The sequence below is a fragment of the Prinia subflava genome, chromosome 3, assembly GCF_021018805.1.
Source record: "Prinia subflava isolate CZ2003 ecotype Zambia chromosome 3, Cam_Psub_1.2, whole genome shotgun sequence".
Taxonomy (NCBI): Eukaryota; Metazoa; Chordata; class Aves; order Passeriformes; family Cisticolidae; genus Prinia; species Prinia subflava.
The window spans coordinates 99229526-99254152 of NC_086249.1; the positions used below are offsets into that span (position 1 = coordinate 99229526).

At 41.1% G+C, this 24627-nt stretch overlaps 1 protein-coding gene across 2 annotated transcripts in view; it reads right to left on the minus strand.

Annotated features, from left to right (window-relative positions):
* Positions 1–7579, minus strand: part of SRPX (sushi repeat containing protein X-linked) — a 38789-nt gene extending 31210 nt beyond the window's left edge. For both annotated transcript variants that reach the window (XM_063393013.1, XM_063393011.1), the window contains exon 1: positions 7376–7579. In XM_063393013.1, coding sequence (XP_063249083.1) covers positions 7376–7529 — 154 coding nt within the window. In that variant the 5' untranslated portion in view covers positions 7530–7579. The remainder of the gene's footprint in view (positions 1–7375) is intronic.
* Between the last annotated feature and the right edge of the window lie 17048 nt (positions 7580–24627).

Genomic DNA, 24627 nt, shown 5'->3' on the forward strand with positions numbered 1-24627 from the left:
TGTTCCAATTTCCAAAAAGATAATAAGCTGTCAGACAGTCAAACACTGCAAGCTTTCAGCATGCTGGTGAAACAAAGAGGCATTGGTGACACACCAACAGCACTGCTGGTGTTCCTACAAATGCTGCCTTCCCTTATTAAAGAACTACCCAGGATCTGAGGTATTTGACTGGAAATTTCTCTAAACTCCAAGTCAAAGCAAGTTTCCAGCTATGGTTATCTCCTGTTCCTCCCAGACATGTATTTCCTACCTCATCATAATAAATGTCAAGTACCAACAGGAGACTAAAAATATGGTTCCCAACACCCACCAAAATGGATGCACATCCAGGAGCTTTAACTAAAGCAGTAAGGAGAGCAATGAAAAGACAAGCTAGAAGAGCACACAGGAATGCCCAGAGCCACAACCAGGCCCAGGTCACCCCCTTTCAGCTCCAAAGAGACATAAAAGCTACCTGTAGCATTTTCATAACTAAATATACATACACACACGTGTTACTGCACATGCAATGGCAATAACTGCAGCTGAATAAATGTTTTCAGTCAAAGCTCTCTGGACAAACCATATTACAAAGGCAGGCACAGGCCAAACAGCTGCCTTAGTGTGACAAAAAAGAAATCAGTGCTGCAAAGCTGAAGCAAACTACCAGTCAGATGCCTTCACAAGAAACACCTTCAGCAAGTCATCCATTTTTTTTTTTACCACAGTAATAGAAATGGTACCTGCTTTCATCACAGGGCACTGACATCCACTCCTTTCTCAGAAAGGTGTGGGAAAGACCTTTATAGTATTTGTTGGGCTGGTTTTCTTATTTACACATTTCACTATGACTGTAGCTCAGCACCAGGTGTAATGTTTCTGGTATCTGTCTCTGGGCAGTTTAGAACAGGGAATGTCTGCAAGCCAACATGATTTTAATCTTCAGGAATACCTGTACAGAGGCATGTTAATTTGGGGCTCTTTTACTGACAAATCACACAGTACAACTAGAAAGCCACAATGGATGGACTCAAGACAGGCAGACGCAAATTGAATAATTATTTTTGAGTGCATTGCCCTGAAGTTGACAACTCCAAAGAAACTCTAACAGGCACGGGCTCACAATTTAACTGAGGCAGGAGCTGGAAGCAGCATCTTCCCCCATCTGGCCAGTAAGCATCAGGAAGCCTGACAAAAGACATCTGAGGGACACCAGGAGGGACCACAGACCCTGGCAGGTTAAAACTCTCATGACACAGCCTAAAAGGAGACAGACTTTGCTGGGTGACTCATGTTGCCAGCCCACACTGGTTAAGTGTAGGCTTTGGGTAAACCAGGCAGCACAAGAAGGCATGGCTGCAGAAGCCTGAATACAGCACTACTTCCAAACTGCAATGCTATTCTTAGTGAATGTATGTGCAACACATCTAAATCCAGTACCCTGAATAACAATGGCATTTCCTCCAAAGAACAAGAATAGGGCGAGAAGTAGGGAAGAAAAAAATCAGATGTCTTCAATCATGCTGCTCAAATTATAAGGAAATGTGTCTATTTAGAGTTGTGACAAATTTTAAATTTTACACAACAAGAGAGAAAAGGTTTCCTTCCATATTAACACCACAGTAATTTCAGAATCTTCAAAAGGAGATTAACTTATAAAACTTCTAAATCATTCAATCTGCACATGTGCAGTAGTCTCACACATGCATATGTTTATCCACTGCAAGATCTGAAGCAAGTGATAGCACTAACATAAAATTTAATGTTATGTATCTTACTGCAAAGCCACAGAAGTTTCTTCTGTGTCTCCCTGAAGGACACAGCTGCACATCACAAATCAATGACTACACAAATCAAAGCTGTATACACCCATATGGAGATATTTGCTCTTCAGTTTCAAACAAATGAATGCAATCAAGAATCCTTATGATACTCATCCTGCATGTTTCAGTTGTGGGTTTTCTTTTCTCTTCTCAAAAACAGCTTATAATGACCTGCTGGTGTCCCACAAGAACAACCCAAAATACACAAAATTTCAAGCATTCTTTGTCTTTCAGGTCTATGCATTAGGCAGCAAAACTTGGTCTTTTAGAGCAGCTTATCTGAACCCCACAGATGTCATCTGTCCTTTTGCACTGAGCAAGCAAAAAACCCGTGAAGTTATACAAACTCTGTCTGCTCAAATGGCAAAAACCTTTGCCAAAAATGTCCAGCCACCCCCAGCTTGAGCTGCAGAGGCTGGCAGAAGCTCAGCACTCCGACATGGCTGGAGGTGCTTCCCTCCAGGTGACAGAGAAGTGCCAGCCAGCCAGCTATGCCCTGTATGTTGAGACATTCATTTACTGTGTTAAAAAAATTAAGTGAATGCCTTGTGAAATGAGTGATACAAACACAATGTAATTTTTCCCATAACTTGAAACAGCAAATTCAAAGGAAAAAAACCTCATAACAACCAAAATACAGCCATTTCAGAAGCTGAAAAATTAGCCAACTATTTAGAGGAACATGAAACTTGTTACCCCAGTTAGGGAAAAACCACTTTTGTTTCAGAAGTTTCACATAAGTACCAGGAAATATTGACAATATTAAATTAGAGACTGTGTTACAATGCACTGCATATTAGAATTTCATGAAGCATTAGATATATACTTTTTGGACAAAAAATGAGTAGTGTGATTGGGGTGCAGGGAGGGAGGGATGGATTTTGGTTGCCTTGGAGTGCTTGCCACTCCAAACAATCCCAGTGCTGGACTGGGGATCCGTGCCTTGGGAGCAGACTCTCCCAACAAGGATACTCCTGTTTATCAACAAACATCAGAACAGCTCAGAGTGGCCTCCAGCCCACGCCCATCTCCAAACTCTGCAAAGTAAGTCTAAGCAGCTTGCCTAAGGCTGTATGTAAAATGTGTGTGGAGTGTGAATTTTCAAACCAGTGGCTTATTCAACAGAATGCCAATGCAAGAACTTGCCAAATCTTGCTCCCTGCACCTTCATCAAGTTTGACCAGTCAATACCCATTCTGTTCACAGCTCTAGAGTGAGAGAATAAACTGTATTTCAGTGATGTTCTTTTTTAACTACTCATTTCAACTGTCAGACAAGGAGACAAAAGCAAAACATGAATCAACATTTCCAAATTACTTTTAGAATCAAATGTTTTTGATAAACAAAATTATTTAAGCACATTCATACTTTTCACAGAAAGAACCTCATACATACTGATGGCAATCTCAAGTGGAAGCTTTTATAAACACTCTGGTTTTTTACACTGTAGATGTTTGGCAAGCCCCAAGAAGATAAGGGGTACAGCAGCTCGCAGGCTTGAAAAAAGCTGTCACTGATGGTTCTGTGGCACCTCCTGTACCACCTCCAATGCTTGCCCAGACTTAGCTATGCAAGGCATTAAATGCAGTTAGTTTGTCTGTGCTTTCTGGCAAGGTGTATTTCACTGTGACAGAAAGGACAGTTCAACAGCTCATTGAAATATCCCTAATTTCACTCTCTGTTTATGTGATCTCACCCTGGAGATTTCAGCTGCACTGAAGCCCCCAGGTGCTGCTCAAGAGTTAGCACACTAAGCAGAGAGGATGCAATGACCTGATTATTTAAGGACCACTCAGGAAGAAATGTGCTGCTTTGGTAATGCTTATAAAGCCACAGGGAGTTTTCAGTAGAGAATTACTGCAGCTCATGAAAATGGTCCACTTCACACAGGAATATATGGAAGTGTCAGGAGATGAGTTAACACTATTGATTGATACTAACATGACATATCTGTTATGCCTGAGGTCACCTGAGAATGTAATTTCTGCTAGGCTTCTCTGCTGCTGGAAGTCTTATCCATATGCAACTATCCAGGTAACTGGAGCTTGTTTAGACAGATTCCAAAGCACATCTGAGGATAAAGCCTTGCCTTAGAACACACTTACCTGCTTGTATTCAGAACATCAGAGAATCATAGAATGGCTTGGATTGGAAGGGATCTTAAAGCTGATCTAGTTCCAAGCCCCCTGCTGTGGACAGGGACCCTTTCCTCAGACTATTCCTTCCCAGGCTGGGTTTTGTGCTGGATTTGGCCAGCACACAATTCCCCCAGGCCTGTGCCCGCCACGGGTCACGAGCGGCGCCCGCAGCTCCACTCGTGGATCCTGTACATACAAATTGTCACCCAGAACTGACAAGGCAGCCAGCAAGCTGTGTTTAAAAGAAACACAACACAAAAACACAACAAAAGAACTCTCAGCTGACACAACAGGCCCCACCCTTGGCACTGCAGAGCTGCGCAGGGCCCTGGGGATTGCTCTGTGACCATTCTGCAGCTTGGTCTGATGGAGAGGAGCTATGAGTAGGAATCAAATTATTGTGATGCCAGATTTTTTTAAAGCCTGCCATTTGACTTTAGGCAATCTTAAATACTTTCTTCCTTCAGTTTTGTCCTCCTATCCTTTGTCTATTTATAGTATAAACTCTCTTGGGCAAGAACTGCCTCTCTCTGAAGGGCTGAAGCACTCAGAAGTCTCACTCACAGATGCACTCCTTGATCTAGCACACTGCTTTGAGAAGGACTACCCTTTCCACAACCTGACTTCCATCTACTCATATTTAATCCATAATATACACAGGTTATAAGCATACAACACATATGTATATATTGTTTTCTTTGAATTAAATCTCATACTGCTTTTGAAAATAGTTCCATAATATTACATGGTCTTCAAGTGATTTCAGCGACAACTCTCTCAAGGTTCTCTCCTTCACACCAAACCCTGTTCCAATGCACAGTTCCCTTTCATTCTATCATAGACAGGCTTTTCTTTTCATCTACCAAAAGTGCAGGAGACAAGTACCACAGCCTTACATCATACAGAGCCACTTGATTTCACCTTCACATCCCCAAATACTGAACAATTGATCTCCACATGTATATACGTACATATGGACAGCTGTACCCTCCCCAACACCACAGAAAATCACTGAAGAGCTCCAAGATCACATCTCCCTCTTCAGTCCTTAGGGAAAAGGTTTAACACTTTTTTTAACTTCCAAAAGGTGCATCTCTAAACTGTTCTTGAAGAGAAAACAGCCTTTCCTCTGAGTAGAGCCACCAGAGAGATTTTGTCAGTGCCTCATTAGCTTTGAACACCACAGCGTGAGAATACCACAGCATCCTTTCAAAATTTGCAAATACAGTTACAGTTAAAACAGCTGCTGCTTCAAAGGCTTTTAAGTATTTTAAGAATTTTAATTATTTGGATATTTTTCAGTTTTCTTCCTTATGCTAAGCAGATAATTAGTTCAATTACATTTTCCCAGGTGGAATACTGGCTTGATTTCTGCTTGCCTGCCATCAAAAAATTGATGGCAGAACTCTCAGGGCATGAAAATTACACCAATTTAGTGTGGTGTTAAACACAGTCTTTGGAATTGTGGAGTACAAATGCCCTACACCAAAAAGTTAAGTGTTAAAAAATTATTAGTTCAAGAGCTGATTAGACTATTCCTGATGTTTAAAGAACAATCTACTATTGAATACAAGCATTTTGCATGAATCCCAAACAGACTGCTTGGCTTTGTCTACAAAGTAGTCCAGTGTCAGTATCTTGGTAAGGGTTCAATAAGCTTGTGCCTGTATAATCAAGAGGGCCCCAAACACATGTGCTATAGAGAGTTTTTTTTTTTTAAAGACTATTTTAGTTTACTTAATGGCATTCTGTACTTAACGTGCATGGTTACATACCAACACAGTACCATTAGAGAAAACATCTATTAACAGTTTCACTAGATTTCATACTGGGAATAAAGATCTGAAGGAATATCACATTTCTCCACTAAAAACAAACAGAAGAAAAGTAACATGAAACATAAACCTAATATTAGGGTTTACAATTTCAGCTGCTGATGATTTAAGCTCTTTGGAGCCTTTGACACTAAGCATAAGGAGGAAATTGGACTTTTAAATGAGTGAAAGACGTAACAAGCAGACTTTTGTGCAGCCAACTTGAAGATTACATGCAAAAATTAGACATTTGAGATTAGAGAGGTTACATTTGGCCTTTTAGGAAAACAGAGGATAGGATATTAGCATTCTCTGTAAACTACTTGAAGACTAACATTCACATGAACCGCAAACTAAAGCATTCACTCATCTTCCTAAGAAAATAAAGAGAATTTGGCAGTATGATAATCCTCAAAGAAATGCCAGGACAGGAACTTCTGTTGTCTTTGTTGATTCAGCAACTGATGTGTCCAATACCTTAGTGTTTGGTAAAGAAAGAGCATAAACGTGTGTTCCAACATCTTTCGTCTTGGAAAGAAGCCACTTGGAACTCGCCAACAAAAATAAGGAAAGCAAAACCTCAACTCACAAATGCCACCATTATACCATTTTACACCCCTCCATGGGCAGAACTACATATTAAGTAGGGGATAACTCCAGGAAACAAAAAATGGGTATCACCAACATGCAGCACTTTGTATTAGACACTTTTCTCCCCTGTTCACTGCCACCCTTCCCTTTCGACCCGGTAACACATCTCAGTTTGAAGCCATACCCATCTACGTGGAAGGCTCCGTTCTGGCCACAAATTCTCACAGACTACACCTGTTAAATAAACCACCACCAGGGCATGCCAGCTTACACTGCCTTTGCTTGCAATGTCTGCGAATCAAAAATTATTGACCAGACAAGACGCAGCTGCTTTAGAACAGGCAGAACCCACGTACCCCCTTCCTTTGCATGGAAATGGAACCTACATTTGAGCTCATTTCAGATTTTTCTACAGGAAATACAAATAATTAGAAGTCAAATAGCATCAGCATGCATTTTTTTATTTACTAGGTGCCTAAGAAACCAGGCAGACTCACCCACTCATTTTTCACACTAAAAACTGAGATTACTTTGCTGCCTGCACAGTCTCACCCGGGCACCAAACACTGCTGACAGACTCCGAAGTGCCACGATCCGAGAGGCAGGGCTGGCCCATCGGACTTACACTTTACACTTAGGGACAACACAGAGCCTCTCTTGTCCTTCAGCAGCCCCGAGAGGGTGTCCCCTCCCCTCTCCGAGTGCCGAGGCGGCGGCACGGAGGAGCAGATGAGACACTCGGGGTGAGACCGCCCCAGCCCGCCCCGGGCAGCGCTGAACGCGGCACGGGTGAGGCTGTACCCGCACCCGCTGCAGCGCTAACCCGGCGCTCCACAGCTCCCAACGCGCTCACGGTCGTCCCGGGACCGCAGCAGACACAGAGCGAGACACAAAGCGCTGCAGGCGGGCAGCGAGCGAGCACGACGGGCCCCGGCCCCTCAGGCTGCCGCGGACACCGCGGCGCTCCCGCCGCCCCCGGCCCGGCCCCGCTCCCCGGCCCGGCCCCGCCGCCCCTTCCTCCCCTCCTCACCCTCGTACTCCAGGCTGGCCCGGGCGCCCAGGGCCAGCAGCGCGGCCAGGCGCAGCCAGCAGCTCCCCATGCTCCACACGGCGGCTCTGCCCGGCCCGGGGCTGCGCGCCGAGGGCCAGCAGCAGCAGGAGGAGGAGGAGTGGGACGGGGACATTCCCCGAGCGGCTCCCGGGCGCCGCCGGAGTCTCCTCCTCCCGCTGCCGGCCCCGCCTCGCCTCCCGGGAAGGCGCTGGGGCGTTTGGGCTGGGCCGGGGCCGCGGTGCCGCCGGTGCCGTGCGCTGTCCCCGCCGAGGGGCTCCCGCTGCCCGCGGCCCTCCGGGAACGGCCCGGTGGTGCCCTGGCCCGGAGAGGGGTCATAGAATCGTAGAATCAGAATGGTTTGTGTTGGAAGGAACCGTGAAGAGCACCTCGTTCCACCAGCACCGCCTCCTCCCCACTCCTACAGGTCCCCGTCCTCCCTGTGCTGGGGTCCCCAGAACCGGGTGCACTGTTCAAGGTGGGGTCTCAGCAGAGCAGAGGGGCAGAATCCCCTCTCTGGACGTGCTGCCCACGCTGCTGCTGGTGCAGCCCAGGTGTGGGGTCCCCGCTCGGTGCCATGAGCCCCGATCTCAGCCAGGGCACCGAGCTGGCCGGGGCAGTGTGTGTGTGTCACCGATGTCCTCCCATCTGTCCCTCCAAGGCAGGGAGCGAGGCAGGGAGGCTCGCAGTGAACGAGGGTCCCTTATCTGGGATGGGAGGATGAGACCCTCGTGCTCCCTCCAGTAACTTCTGGCACGGTGGGAACTCTCTGGGAAGTGTCATGCTGCTGGCCCCCATCCCATCCCATCCCATCCCATCCCATCCCATCCCATCCCATCCCATCCCATCCCATCCCATCCCATCCCATCCCATCCCATCCCATCCCATCCCATCCCATCCCATCCCATCCCATCCCATCCCATGCCATCCCATGCCATCCCATGCCATCCCATCCCATCCCATGCCATGCCATGCCATGCCATGCCATCCCATGCCATCCCATGCCATGCCATGCCATGCCATGCCATGCCATGCCATGCCATGCCATGCCATGCCATGCCATGCCATGCCATGCCATGCCATGCCATGCCATGCCATCCCATCCCGTGCCATCCCATCCCATCCCATCCCGTGCCATCCCATCCCATCCCGTGCCATCCCATCCCATCCCATCCCATCCCAACCCATCCCATCCCATCCCATCCCATCCCATCCCATCCCATCCCATCCCATCCCATCCCATCCCATCCCATCCCATCCCATCCCATCCCATCCCATCCCAGTTGGCAGTGCCTGCCCATGCAGCCCTGGGATTTTGCAGGCAGCAGTGCAAGGAGACAGACTGCGTTTCTGAAAATGAGCTGCTCTGGTTGCTCAGCAGTTTGCAGATATCCAACTTTAAATGTTTAAAAAAAAAAATCTCTAAGTCATGAGAGGAAGAAAAGAAAGTCTGGAGTCATCACATTTCTCATTAACTTTTTGAGTGCCAGGGTGTCGCGGAGTTACGTTTTCAGGCTTTGTTCCATAACCACAAAGACTAGAGGCTTTTTTTCGCCTGCCTTTCACATGAAAGCAAATTCCCCAGACACTCCATGCCTGTGGAGGCAGATACTTCAGGCAGAGCGTCATATGTTCCAACACTTGATTTGACATCTGTCAACTCCGCAGCTTGACTACAGGTAGATTTGGGGTTTCTTTATTTTTGCACTTCCTACTATGAGCATTTAATGTGCAATCTAAACTGGAGAAGGTGTGGGAAAAGCCCTGGCCCCAGCCAGAATTTGTGTGCTGGAGTAGTACAGGGGAGCGAGCCCAGGGAGTTCCACATTCTGTGCTGTTTCCTGGACAAATAGGGAAATACCATCTAGTCAGGAAAGGAATACTTCTTTAAAAATAAGGGACGCATAATTGCAGAGGAAGGAGAGTCATCTCAAGGGGAAATGCTAGTTAGGAAACAGAAGAAGGTGACACTTCTGCCACACTTTGAGGCTGGCTATACCAAAATGGCCAAAGTAGCAAAGAAAAATGCAATCTTGCTGATAATTAAAATAAAAATCTGTGTGGGTGCTGTGTTTGGGAGCTTTCTCCAAAGCATCTTCTTTTCATCTGACTTCCCCTTTGAATCAGGAGTGTCCTTGGTTACCTCCCCACTTGGATCCCCTAATTTGCTGTCTGAGATGTGCACACGAGTGAGTGCACCTCCTGCACCCCCGGGGCCAGGCTAGAGCTGCTCTGGAGTAAAATACCTGGTGGGGTTGGAGTAAAATACCTGGTGGGGTTGGAGTAAAATACCTGGTGGGGCCTCAGCACAAACTGTTCTCCAAGCTGCTCTGCCCAGTACAGGTGAATCTGAGTATGCTTGGGCTCAATAATCTGTTTTGAACTTGTTTGCCAAAAAGTGAAGAAGAAGGATGGTAACAAAAACAATGGCAGTTTCATCAGAACAACTACAGTTTAACAGACTAAGGAATTCTTAGATTTCCACACATGAAGAGATTAAAATACTGACATTACTCTGTTTAAAGAAGAACATCAGGAAAAGGAGTGCTTTAATCTGATAGTGATAATTGCTGTAGTTTATCTATGCTGGAAGAATGCAGCGTTCCAATGTACTGGAACAACAAAGATGCCTGAAGTAGATCTTAATGGGTCAGGTATCTCTTGCTTTCCCTTTGTGTGCTGCCCATTGTAGCTGCCCATTTCCAAAACACTGGCCTTCATTTAGGTATTTCTGTGCCTTAAGGTCTGTACTGCTGTGAGAGCGTGGTGTGAAGTGTGAATGCAGCTGCGGCTTCTCCACCAGCTGCTCCAACACCACCCTGCCCATAGGTCACAGCCTCTCTCCTTTTAGAGCCATTTCAAGCTGCATGGCCACAGTGCAGAAATGTGATTATTGTGGTGACAAACCCTCCTTGCTGGGTTGTCTCCTCAGCGTGAGAGATGAAGGTGTCAGCAGTAGGTGCCATCAGTGACAGCAGCTGTGGTGTCTGAGTTAGTACAGGCAAGAACCCTGTTTGATTCCCTGGATTCAATGGGACCTCAGACTGCTTTCCTGTTGCTCCTGCTTGTGCCTGTGCAATTCCATCTGCTCACACAACATAACCACTGGCGTTTGCAGAATTTTTACCTTGTCTTGCCTGCCCACTGCCTGGGGTTCTTGCAGTGGGCACTGTGAGCAGGCGTGCCTGCGATGCTGCTTCTCCTCTGACATCCAGGCCTGGAGTGTCCAGCTGCCCTGGGAAAGGCAAGAGATTGAAGAGCTAACACAGTCTGCAACTTACAGCTCAAATTTAGAACACAGGTGTGAGCATAAGGAGCAGTGGGAATGCATCCTTTGTGGCCTGTTTGAAATGAGCCTTGGAGAAACGCCAGTGCCAAGGCGTGCATTCATCCCGACTCCAGTTTGCTCTGGACTTTCTCTGTGCAATGTAACACTCATTCTTTGTGTTTGATGGAATGACAGCAATGTGAAATCACCCAAAAGACTGGGGCTTGAAAGGCAAATTCAAGGCAACTTTAAAAAAATTCTGAATTCCTAATAATAAATACGATTTTTGAAGTTTTCTTAAGGGACCTTTTAACAGGAGGAAGCATGTGGAACTAGGAATGAATTAAACAAATGTCACATATATTGAATTTGAAGGCACAAATTTTTTTGAAGGTCCATTTTTTTCCTCCTAGTTCAGCTTTTAATTTTTATAGAAAAAATTCCAACTATTTAAGCTTGTGGTTTGTCGGAGTTCCTGGCACTCCTGGCATTACACAAGAATTAACCCAGCTGCTTTTCATGAAAATTCAGGTTTTGACTGTTCAGAGGTAAAAGAAAATCTCCAACACTGAAATCAAGCAACATTACAGGACTGAAATGTGTGAAAATATCTTGGTTGGATAGAAAAATAAAGCCCAAAGCAAAGTTAAGTGCTCCTGGAGACTTAACAAAATATTCTTGTTATGTCAAAGAATTAATATAAAGACATAATTTTTCTTTTCTGCTTTTTAAAATAGCAGTGCAGAAGTATAATTTTATTATTCTGTGACAGAATAGCTGTAACAGCTGCAGTTACAGTGATATTAAAAATACAGCTTTCGATGGAGAGGTGAAATTAATTAAAATCAAATTTTAATAACATTTAACAATCTAATAATTTTTCTCCAAATAGTAAAAGAATAATAAGGAAAATGAAAACAATACCCAAACATCCCAGCTGTGTGTAATGAAGTTTTGGAATCCCCAAGTAAGGTCTAATTAGTCATAAGAGGATGACAAATAGGGCCCCAGTCCAAACCAAATAGTTTTAGCCAGTGAATTGCCTGACTGATTGCAAATGCTCTGGTACTTAGAATTACTCTTGCAAATATCTGCAGAAATAGAGTCTTCAAATAAAATAATAATCCTAGTAATGCATTTCTTCTGTACCATTCCTAGAATTCTTGGACCTTATTATTACTTTGTCATGATGTCTAGTGGCAGCAACACTTAAAAATACTCATTTGTAACTCAACATTTGCTGTTATTAGACCCTCCTTTGGCTGCTGGTCACTGCCAGCTCCTGTGGCCAGGTTTTTCCCCCTGGTGTCATCTTGTTGCACATGGGCTGTGCTTGGACCCTTGTCCCTTTAGGATCCCACTCAGGGCGATTCTGGTGCTGCTGTGGGGCTGTGGGGTCACTCCGGTGTTGGGACATTCAGAAACCCTGACAGAGTCTGGGAGAGGGAGGCTGGAATGGAAGCAAAGACTTGGGGTTGACCTGTGGAGACAGCAGGCAGGAAGAACAGATCTTCCATAGGTGAACAGATCTTCCATAGGTGAACAGATCTTCCATAGGGGCTGCCGTGGTGAGGGCATGAAGAGGAAAAAAGGCAAAAAATATTCAGAGGAGGACTTGGGCAGAAAGAGGCAGGTGGATGAGTGTCTCTGAGGGAGCTCTCCGAGGAATGGTTGACAAAATTCCTCACACAACATGCTGCTGCTGTCAGCTCATGACTGTGGAACCCTGTGCTAGCCCATGAAACCCCAGTGCTAGCCAAGAAACACCACTGCCAGCCCAAGATCATCCCTGCAGGCAGAGTTTTCCAAGCAGTTTTCAAAAGGCATCTCCTCTGCACATGCCATGCCTGTCAAAGGCACTTGGCTCACGTTGCATTTTTAAGTGATATATTCATGTCTGCTAATAGAAAGCTGCTTTTCCTAAAATGACAGGAAAGAGGCCAGCCTATGAGAGGACAGCATTGGGTAAAATGTCAGGAAGATGTACACCAATGGAAATTCTTGTTCTGGAAGCTTAAATAACAGAGATGATGGTCACATAGTTTCTTGTGTGAAATAATAAACTCAAGTTATATCCTAGGTCACACCTAAACCTCTGTGGCATACTCCTTGTCAAAAATATAAAAGATACTTCTCTGACTGTAAAAATAGTGTATTTTAGGGAAATGAAATGTTCTTCAGAGCAGCAGTCTCTGGCTGTGTGTTCCATTCCTGAGCACTTTCCTGCTCCTTGGCTCCTCCCAGTTAAAGGTGGCCTCATGCCCTCCCAGCAATAGCACAAAGGAGATGGCAAGAGTAACTTTCCCTCAATTTCTGTACTCCCAAAACCCTTGCTATGGAAAGTCTGGGTGAGGCACAGAAAGCACATACATGGTGTACACATGTAACAAGTCTTGGAGAACACCAGTTGCCTTTTTCCATTCCATCTGGCAGGGCTGGTGTGTCTTAGGCAGCCAGCAAAACAGAAAATCTGGGGGGGAAGACAATATTGCATTCCCAGTTGGACACTGACTGGTGCATGAGTACGTGGTAAATCAGCAGATAGATGGTCTCATGTTTCATAGATACACTGAAGAACAAAATATTTGTTTTGTTTTGGTTTTTTTTTAATGCTGTTAACATCCCTTAAAATTCTAACTGGAATATCTCCTCAGTTTTTGATAAGTGTGATTGCAAACAGCTGTGTCTAAACTGTTTTGACATTAAATGAGGATGGTCTCAAAAATAAAAGACTTCTTTGTGTACAAATAAAAGAACCCCAGTTTAGCCAGATTTAGATTTTGCAAGGCTTTTGCTGAATCATTACAATCTGGTCCTGAAAAAGAAAGTGGTAATTACATAGCATGATTAAAATGTAATTCCAAAACAGTCTTGAAAGGCAAATAGGTGTGAACTTTAGAGCTCATCACTATGAGACACTGAGCAAAGCAGATTTATTACCAAAGCATTAATATCTCCAATTCTTGCCACTGATAGTGGTCTCATTACACTTAATCAAAACATTATTTAGGTCCTTAAAGGAATTTAGATGTAACAGAGTGTGAAAATGTTGTAAACTCCTCTAAGTAGTGAGTAGTATAAATAATATAGCTCCTAAAAGCACTGTGAGGGAATTTAGAGATAGTATATTTATAGTTACAGTTATGTTTATAGTTATGGTTATTTGTATTTATATTTTAAAGAACTAAAGTAGTTCAAGGACATGATTATGTTTTAAGTGAACCCACACTTAGTCTCTCAATAGCCATGCAAGATTAGCTTCTGTATTCTTGGTTATCAGGACTTAGAGTGGTTTACCATCATGATACCGATTCAGTTTACTTCAACCACCCTAATGTCAACAGCATGACTACTGAGGACAAAGGATGGATGTATTTTGCATATTGCACAAGTAATACCTGGAAGAAAAAGGAAAAAGTTGCACAAAGTTAATGATGATTGTTATTATTAATTTTGGGTGTATAAAATAGTGTCTAAACAGCATGTTCTCCCTTTTTTAATGTCAATCACCACAAACTTGCATATGAACAGCAGCTGCATAAATGAATCCCGTGGTTCTGGAAATCAGTAAAATTGCATAGGTAAATATATGGATTAAATGGAAACTTCAGGAGGTCAGGCACACATTTGATCATCCATGTGCACACACATGTCCATATGTTGTATATCTGTCTCTTTGTCTATAAATACACACATCTCAGTGCACATTACTAATACCACTTCAATTTAAATCAAGCATGTATATCTAGATTTACATTTATTTATCAGAACTTGACCGCTGTCCATCGATGTATACTGAGAAACAAATGAGTAACTGTATTTTTTTATCTTTATATTTTTACAAATACACACAGTTTAGACCTTTCAAAATGCACTATATAAATACACCGAGGTACCAGAGTACTTTAATGCCAAAAGCAATATGCCAGAAAACATAAAGTTTTCTGAGAACTTGGAAACAGAAAATTTGGTACAGAATGAGTATCTTTAACTTCTTTCAGGGGCCATGAGAAGGAGAATTTCTGGCTCCAGGGGCTGGTTACACCTTCGAAGAGCACTAACTCCACCTAGTGATAGGTTTAGTGGTGAAATTTTCAAAACCAAACAATTCTAAAGAACAATCTCAGTTGCATGACAGGACTATAAAAATGAGAAATATCAACTGGAGCTGATACACTTAATCTTTGGGAAAGTAAGAAAAAAACAGAGAAAGATGTACTATAAATGTTTCTACTTTTTTTTTGCTACTCATCTGTTTATGAAAATATTTCAGTGATAAAAAATCTTCACATTTTTATCATAAATATTCTGAACTTGTTAAAAAACCTTTTAAGTTAATACACATGCACATGTAATTGTTTGATTTGTTTAATATTTTTTATTAAAAATGAAAACATGTAAAAAAGACATTGGAATGAGTTAATATGTTCCTGCTTCTTATTGAACAAAGTGTGTGGACAAGACAAATGTACCAGTCCCTGAAACTGCTCAGACATACAGCAATTTATAGTCCATTATGTAAACTTCTGTACTGTCAGATTTGAGGGTAATTTCCATTTTAAAGTAATATTTCTCACTAAATTTATTCACCTTTAAAAAAAGAAATTGTCCTTGCAGTAAAAATTTCTGTGACTGATCTCCCCTAAAAAAAAAAAAAAAAAAAAAAAAAATTAAAGCTTATTTAAATTATTGAGGGCACCATTTACTTTATTTCTTCTTTTCCACTTTTCCACTTCACTCTTCTCAACAGTATCCAAGTAGAAGAGAAACCACATGTGCATTCAGAAAAATAAGAAAATACGTAAATATAATGGAGGAGAAAAACCCCTCATGTAAGATTCACAGCCAAAAGAAAAATAAAAGACACAAAAGGATCCTAATTAACTCTGACAAAGGATGACCCAAGCATCCAGGTTTTTAGTAGGATTGATTATGGTAGCACAGAGGAGACCCCATGAAAGAATCTGGGCACCTGCCATACTTACAAGGACAAAGGTGAACCAACTCCTAGGATGAAATCAACTCTGGACACTTTTGACCTATTATATAAAATTTAAGCAACTCTGAAACCAGGAAAAAATGAAGGAAGGACTGGAAAGCAACCAGCCCAGTTGTCCCACCTTTTACTAGTTCCCTGTGTGGTCAGGGAACCACCAGGGATCACCAAAGAGACCTCCAGGGCAGAAGAACGCATGTAAAGGGGAAGGAAAATATATTCATGATTTCAGGGAGATTGTTTATCATGTGTATGTTTATTATGGGAAAATCAAGGACTATGTATGTAAAATGAAGTATATAAACAGGAGCTTTTTCTGTCCTCAGCCTGCACAATATTTTGGAGGAGATATCCCCTTGAACATCTGGCTGAATAAAGGATTCCTGCTTCTTAATTCTCCAGTGGTGCTAAGCAGTTTTTATTTGTACTGAATTTTGGCTCCTCCTGCTAAGTGTCCATCTGAAGAAATGCCAGTCTGCCTGAGAAAAACATGACTATTCACCCCATAGTGATCAGTTTGTCATCCTGATGCCACGGTACTTCTGGTTGCATTATTTTCCTGTAAGAAAAGCTTCACTGGAGACTCACTAAGGTGTGGATACATGATTTCAATCACAAGTGAAACAAGAGTGAGGGTGTCCAGTTTTCACTGGGCCTGGTTCAGTGAGGAGAGAGGCCCATCAGCTTATGCCAATTCCAGCAGCAGCAAAAGTTTTCAGCACCTCTCAGAAATAAAAGCTTTCTCCCTGTCCCAGTTTGGCAGGATGCTTCCGTACTTACACTGTTTCCACTGGGACTGCTGCCACGTGTGAAATTAGGCACATACTCAAGTAACTTCTTCCATAATGGCCTACAAGTTAACTTGGTATTTCACTGCTATTTTTAGCATGTCAAAACAGAAAGAAACATATATTTCTAAGTGAGTACCTTCAATATTCTTAACTAGGTTGTTAAACCAAATAATATCTTACATCAAATATTGTAATTTTACAAGAGTATCGTGCTGGAAGTAGTACTCTGTAGACAGAAACAGAGTAAAATTATTTAGCAAAACCCCATAAAATGCCTGTATTCAGCTTTTCACATGAAAACCCCCCATATTTTGCTTTAGAATATCAACAGGTAAGGCCACAGAAGTCCAGCAAGGTGCTGATAGGCATATAATTTTCAACTATTAAAATTACCAATAAATACCATGAAAATCATCTGCCTATTTAAAATTGCAGCAATCAAATCAATAAAAAAAAAGCAGCCATCAACATCTCGAGTCATAACTTGAAATGTTTTCAAGTAAAAATTTCATTATGTGCTTGAAGACTGTCACATTCTCATATATTACAAGAGTGTTACAGCAATATACACGTATTAACTTTCATCCTCCTGTTCTGGTTAGTCACAGTTTCACTGGAATTCTCCACTGTATGATTCTGATTTTCATCCTTACTTTCTTCACCAGATAAATCTTCCTTTTCTTTTTCTTCACTCTGCAATGGCTTTTCAGTGCTGTCTTCCTTTCTGCTACATTCATTCTTCTGGCTGATCAATGATTTTTGCCTAAACAGGGAAAACTGAAGTGAAAAAACCAGGTAAATTATATGAGTTGGCAGTGAAATTCAAGATAAAAACCCCCACAAACCCCTTTGTATATACCAGTTAAATGAGGTTGGCAGATTTCTTCTTAGTAAAATTTTTTTTTCATTTCAAAACAAAATTACTAAAAAATGTTAACGGGAAACATTTGCAATATTTGAATTGTCGTAAAATTGCACATGGGAATCAGAAAAGTTAAAGTGATTGCATTTTGTCAAATTACACATTGTACAGTTTGTACAAAATGCTGTAAGTGGTGCATTTATTTGGGTTTCTTTCAAATAAGAGCCTGAGGCAAGGTACAAAAATAAAGCCCCAGAGCAGTAAGTGCTTACTATGCCTCCTGATAAATGTCTGTACTGCCATTAATGACAGTGCTTGTGCTCAGTGAGACCACACGTGTCACATTAACTGATGCTTAGGGTCTTTGTCAACAGGAAAGTCAGCAGCCTCTGCAGGAGCCTCTGGATCCTAAAACCTGTAAGAAATTCCATTTCAGGTACTCCTCAACATGCTCACACACCTATCTAAGAGATATAAATGATCACAAAATCAGTGCATGTTGCAAATGGATGCAAGGCCAACGATCTCAGCTTCTGCTTTCAGAGACAAAGAGAGGGGAAAATCTTTTTAGATAATGTTAATTTAAATAATTTAGATAATCAAGTCCTAAGTTTTCACCTCACCAGTACGTGATGTGATAAACAATCTCTCTTTCAGGGACATGCCATCCATGAAGGAATCATAATGGGCTTTAAGTAATTTCTATTATTTGGACAATTTAAAGTTATCTTATCAAAAAATAAAATCAAGTGCTAAACAGAAGGAACAGGTTACTGCAGTTACTGTGCAGATCATCTGAACTGAGGTATTTGCTTTGGTAACTGCCCACTGGCTTCTTGGTCACAGGCAAAGCTAGAAAGAAACATCAGGCCACAAACCTTTATTTTCCCTGCAATTCTTCCAGTTTTTTGGTCATCAGTGTTCTCTGAAGAATTGTTCACAGTGTGATTGTCAGTGCTTTCCTTCTCTACAATAATATAAACGTTTATATTAGCTTCCTTCTGATTCATGAAAATCAGAAAAATATCACAGAAAAGCAGAAAAAAATTGCTCTTCAGATTATTTTTGAAGTAGAGGTCATTAGATAAAACTTAAAAATCAGTCAGAATATTCAGTAAAATTTGATGATCAGCCTGAAAAGATTATCTTTACTTTTTAACCTCTCCATATAATGTCTTGATATTACTCTCCAGATGCTGAATTTTTAAGAACAGAACACTTAAGGCAGTGACAATATATAGAATATTTCTACTTGACATTCACAGTTTCCTCTTGCTGACAGGAGACAATGTCTTGCACACTTATTTGTAAGTATATTCTAATTTGGTAAAGCTGACTTTTAGGGTTGGAGTTACAGTTCAGCATGAATTTTAATCCATAGAAACAATTCTGGGAAAGGAAAAACTTTCCATCTCAGTTGATGTTCCTGTGTTTAAATTTTCCTATACTCCCTGTATGAATCATATAAATTTCAAACTTAATATCAAAACTTCCAGATCACTGGATAATGGAAAAATATTTAAGCATCCCTTCTGTACAAGCTATTTCCATTATAATACTGAAAATAAATAGCATAGCTTCTTCACTATAAAGGCTGTGGTCTGTTTTATACCACACTGGTTCTTTTCTTTCAAGAGAACCATTCTAGATTACTTCAAAATTTCTAAAATAAAAGAAGTCCTACACATATAGGGCACCCAACTTCATGTTCCCCAACTTTTCTAAAGGAATATACAGTTCTCATAAACTGCCATCAAAACTGCAAGGAGCTTCTAGACTTACATCTTCAGCATCCTGGACAGTGTGCAGCATTTATCACAATTCACCTACAATAGTCTCTTTGTGAATGGAATGAGGAAATGTCAGCTGAAAAAGATGGGGAAGAATTCTGAGAAGCTTCTTGATTGAAGTGAGGCCCAGGGCCTCAACAAAGAAGTTGCCTGAGAGATAATAAAATTACCATGGCTTTGGCACTGCACAACCAGAACTGCTCTTAGCAGGATACAGTCCTGCTGAGAGAAAGTCCTTCTCATGGACTTCCTCCAACACATAACTGAAAAAAGTATTTATTTCTTTCAAATCATTAACAACTGATAATGGGGGGTTGCCCCTCAAATTTCATTACCTCTCAAGAACTGCTTTACCAACTATGAACAAGATCTGTGCTGTCCAGTATTTTATAATATTGTTTAGGAAGCTTTTATCTGTCTTTAGAATGTCCAGTTCTGAGGAACTGTATTCTTACCCTGCTCAACGATGGTCTCTTTCTGAGTAGTCTCCTCTGTCTATAGACCAAAAAACAAAACAAAACAAACAAAACCAAAAAACAAACCTCTTTCAAAATCGTTTAAAAAAAAGATGTTTAACTATTAATACCTACATGTGTTTCTCCCTCTACCAAAACCACCCCAAACAACAACTTTGCATTTAAAGGATAGCTACACATGTATCAAACTGAAATTAGTTATAGAACCAAATTCTTTATGAGACAGTAACTTAATAGGCCTTTACCTGTCTGGTTTCCAAAGTGCTACTACTACTGCTTGTCTCTCCCTCAGGTGGTTTACGATCCTTTTTGTCTTCAATTTTTTCCTCTTTTTCCTCTTCTTTCTCTGTTCCTTCTCCTGCTTCATCTCCCTCTGTTTCCTCTTTTCCTTCTTCTACTTCTTCTACTTCTTCTACTTCTTCTTCTTCATCTTCTGTTTCTTCTTCTTCTTCTTCCTCATCATCATCTATTTCTTCATCTCCAGACAAGTTTTGTTCCTTGGACAAAATTGCCAAAACGTAATTTTAAAACTCAAACTGTACAATGATCATGATCGTCATCCTACACCAGTTCATGACACATCAGAATTTGACTAAAAAAAAAGAAAACTCAAAATGAAATGTTCTAAGGAGTAGATAGAATAAGAACAGACACAGGAGACTTCAATCAAAGTTTGCTAATTTTAATATATTTTTAAAAAACTGACCACCAGGGAACATTAGTATTGCAGCTGACTTCCGTTTTACCAACATGTGCCTCCTTAAAGGAAAAGCAATGAAAACAACTTTTTGGAAAGAAAATATTTCTTTTAAATGTTTGAAATGAGCATAATTGACACAAGCAGTAGTAATTCCAACACTGAAAAAAATTTCAAATCTATTTCTCAAGAAAATTAATGAAGAAATGCCAGATACAATGCTTTGATTCATGTGATTCAATACAGACACTATAATTTGAATTTAAGTTATTTTCAGCCTAAGATAAAACTCCAATATAGTAAAAATAAAATGGCCAAAGGCATTATAAAACAAATATTTAAAAGAAAGAATGTTATTTTTGTAAAATGGGTAGAAAATAAACCAATTATATCCTTCTTTCTCCCTTTAGATCATCATTATTATGCCAGTATGTACTTATAACAGCATAAAATACAATATTTAAATAAGAAACATTCTCCTTCCCCTTGCAGAAATATAAGGGCCTAAACCAAGGGCTTCCCAGGTCAACTCAAGTGAAGGCACATCACTGCCCAGAAGGAGAACATTTCTGTTCCACTGCACCCAATGGTAACCAGTGGGAAGTATCTGCACTCTTTTGGAAGTGTGGTAGAGGAATGAGTCCTACACTGAACTCCTTCCTACACCTGGCTCCAAATGTTGTCTCCTTTCTTTTGTTTATGTTTTCCCTATTCTCTCTTCTTTGGATTTTTGCCTGTTTTCTTCCCAACTGTTCTCATGGTCATTAGAAGGTAACTTGCTGGTGAGGAGGAGGCCACCAGTGAATGTTTCTAGAAGTTGGAACACAGAGGGTTTTGGTGGAACTCCTCTGCTAAGCCCAACTCACATACCCCAGGAATCTGAGACATCCTTACAGGGGCCTTATGGAGACTGCATCATTCTGCACCCCAGCTCACAGCCTACAGCACCTAAAATGACACTAGATTAATTTATTTCAGCAACTGAGCCATGCTCCTCATCCAAAATAAAAAGGTGGAGGAGAGAGACACTCCTTCTACTCCAAGGAAGCCACCAGTTTAACTGAACAGCTTCCCAAGCTGACTCTGTTTCCATTTACTGCAGCTTTTCACACGTGTCTCTGGCTGTCACCTCATCTGTTCAACTCCTAAAATAGCACATTTTGCATCATAATTCTGATAGCAGAGTTCTATTACTGTTATTTCTGCTTGCCCATTTACAGGCATGTTTTGGAGATTTTACCAATGGTAGGGAACGATCTGAGAATGTCATACTACAGATATGCTTTTACATTAAAGGATGAATCATCTGACCATTCAAATTTACACCTGAAGAATGTAATAGTCTAAGAATCAAGGCTACTAATTAAAATTATTAATTATTTGTGCATATATATTTAATAAATAATATTTTAATAAATATATAATTAAATTATTTGTGTATATATATTATATGTATATGTTATATACAATATTATATATACCTATAATCTCTTCATTATTCTCTTTCATCATGCTTTAGGAGGTTTATTTTCTTATTTCATTCTAAATTCCTTTTTGATAGAAAGGTAATGCTGACAGAATACCTTCAATGCCTCTAAAGTTGAGACATGGAGAAGATTTCTAGGCCAAGGTCACACAGAAAGTCAAAAGTAGTAGAGAGCATACAACTGAAATATTTCAAACTGGTTTCATTTAGGCTTGAGGTTCCAGTTTCTTCAAGGAAAAAACCGTGGTTGTTACTATGAAACAGCCTTAAACATTTTGTACCTCTAGCATAATAAATCAGTACAGCAGAATAGCAGTCTAGAAAATATAACCTTGCAGGTTTAACATACTACACAGGTTTTTGTAGAGGTGTCTTTGCTGATTTTTTTCATGCATTTATTCTGTTTTTTCTTTAAATCTAGACCTTCATAACTAGACATTCTTAACATAAATTTGTTGTTTCCAAGCTTATGGGGAAAAATGACCTTACTTGCACTGGTTTTGGCAAAAGTATTGCTTTAGTGGGTATAACTCAGTGGGTACAACTGTCTTTGGCTAAAATGGCTGCAGCTGGCTTTTCTGTGGGCAAATTAATACCAAATAAAGACATTTCTTTTCAGAATGCTCTATAAAAATGTGGTCCTATGTCCACAGAAAAGGACCTGGAAAGAGGGGAAAAAATTTCACTCTATTCTGTACTGTTGTCTCACCTGGTGCCATGCTCTGGCTAAAAGTCTCACTGAAAACTGAGACACATCTCATGGCAGACCTTGCTCAAACAACAGCTGCAAACTAGGTTTCTCTGTGTTTCTGTAATTGTTTCAGTGTGGACCCCTCCTGCTTAGTTTATGGAAACAGCTCTGGCAGATGGGCTGCTCATAATTAGCATTTCAGAGTGGAAGGCTTATGGTATCTTTCCACATCTCCTCAAGAAGTCAAAATAATGTTTGCCACCACCTTTTTATATTTTTAGGGAAGAAAATATCAAAGCCACTGATGGGACAAATTTAGCTGCAGATCTTTTAAAAGTGAAAACTCAGTGATGAAGAGAGCTGAAATTACTATGTGTACCACTTGAAGTGGAGAGTTCTAGGAAGCTCTGGTTTACAGAGTTGTTTCTGTTTCCAGTTGCTGTGGAAACTGTTAAAAATCCACAGAGAAGCTTATTAAAGAGAGTTGAGAATGAGGTAGGTAGCTACATGTCTGTTCCTGTGTGGTGTTCTGCCAAGCAGCCCTAACCCAGCACTTGCTTAGCAGAGTTTTTAATCATTTAAAGAACAGATTTCTCCATCACCTGCCCAGCTCATTAGCTTGACATGCCCAAAAGCGTTCTCATGGCCCCTTTACATGTCTACAGGATAATTGGATGGTATAAATACCAGCAGGGATTTCCCTATGGAGTAAAAGACTCTGAGTAGATGGGGTTAGGGCCAAGGAGGTCGGGCAATGGGCATAACGCTTTATATGGGCCTGAACAGTGCTCCCTTTCTGGGGCACTAGTAAAGACAAATACAAAACACATTCTACAGACTATCTTCTTACTTTGATGCAGGACTGAAGAGGAACAGGCAGAGGAATCATATCCTATGCTAGCTGTCATTCTGCTCTCCATAAACGTAGTGCACATCCATGTCACACCTGAACTGTCCATGCTGGGGAAATGCACCGGGTTAGCATTTTACTAAAACAGCACTGAAAGTAACACCACCAACCCTCACCTTACAGACAGATGAGTGGAAAAAAACCCAAAAAAACCCCAAAAAACCAAACCAAACAACTCAGTTTACCATTTGTGGGTTGGAGGTACATGGATGGGTAGACATGTAACATTTTCTTGATCCTGATCAGGGTGTCAATGCATCTGATGTGAAGTGACTGGAAATATTGCCTAACAAAACTGTTGGCAAAGCTGAGATTCATACCGTGTAGTTTCTTACTAAGCAGTTCCAGAGACAGCTTAACACCCCAAAGTCCACACAGTGTTATCCACTTATCATCAGGTATTTGAACTGGCTTTCATTTTGCAGCTATTAATATAGAGAACTTATTAGCTCAGCTTCTCTAAGCCTTAGAGAAATACCCTTCACTTTAATGATTATTAAAGAAAGCTGTCCAGTTTAAAGACTGACAAAATTCAAAGATGTGAGTACTCAAATGAGAGATTTAGCAGCTTATCCTTCCACTTACTAGCAATAAGGCAGCCAAACTAAGCTTTCCTTACATATTGTCATGGAGACAAACAGAAAAGCTCAGCTGCATACACTTACAAGAATTTCCAGTAAAAAGCTGAGCCTACCATATAACTTGTCTAAAAGTTAACACCTAGGCTTCTACTAGATTATATTGGTTTCCTAATTACACAATTTTATGTAAAGAGCATTTAACATGGATTACCTGATACTTACTACACTCCCTTAAGGCTGCTGTTTTGTGAGTATCCTGGAAAACTAAGGCAATGCTTGACTTGTAATTTCAGGCAGATTGTGCAGTGAAACCACTGGGAACCAGGTTTATGTCAGATGGGAGTTTCAGTTGTTAAATGTCAAAAACTGAACTTTAAAGATAGTTGTAAATATGATGGAAGAAAACATATTGAAGTAGCAACTGCCACGTAGTGAGACACTAATTACCCTCGACATGTGGTGACTAATTACCACAACAGTGCCCTCCAACAGGATGGCATCACCCTGGGATAAAATAGTGAATACACAGCTGAAAATGGTATTGGTAGAGACTGACTGAACAGACTCATCTTCCATTAAGTTTTTTTGGCCCATACTTTGCTACATAACATATTTTTATTTACTAAAATCTGAACACAACAACCTACAAGTCTCCACAGACCCATGCACTTCTGTCACAGGCTGGC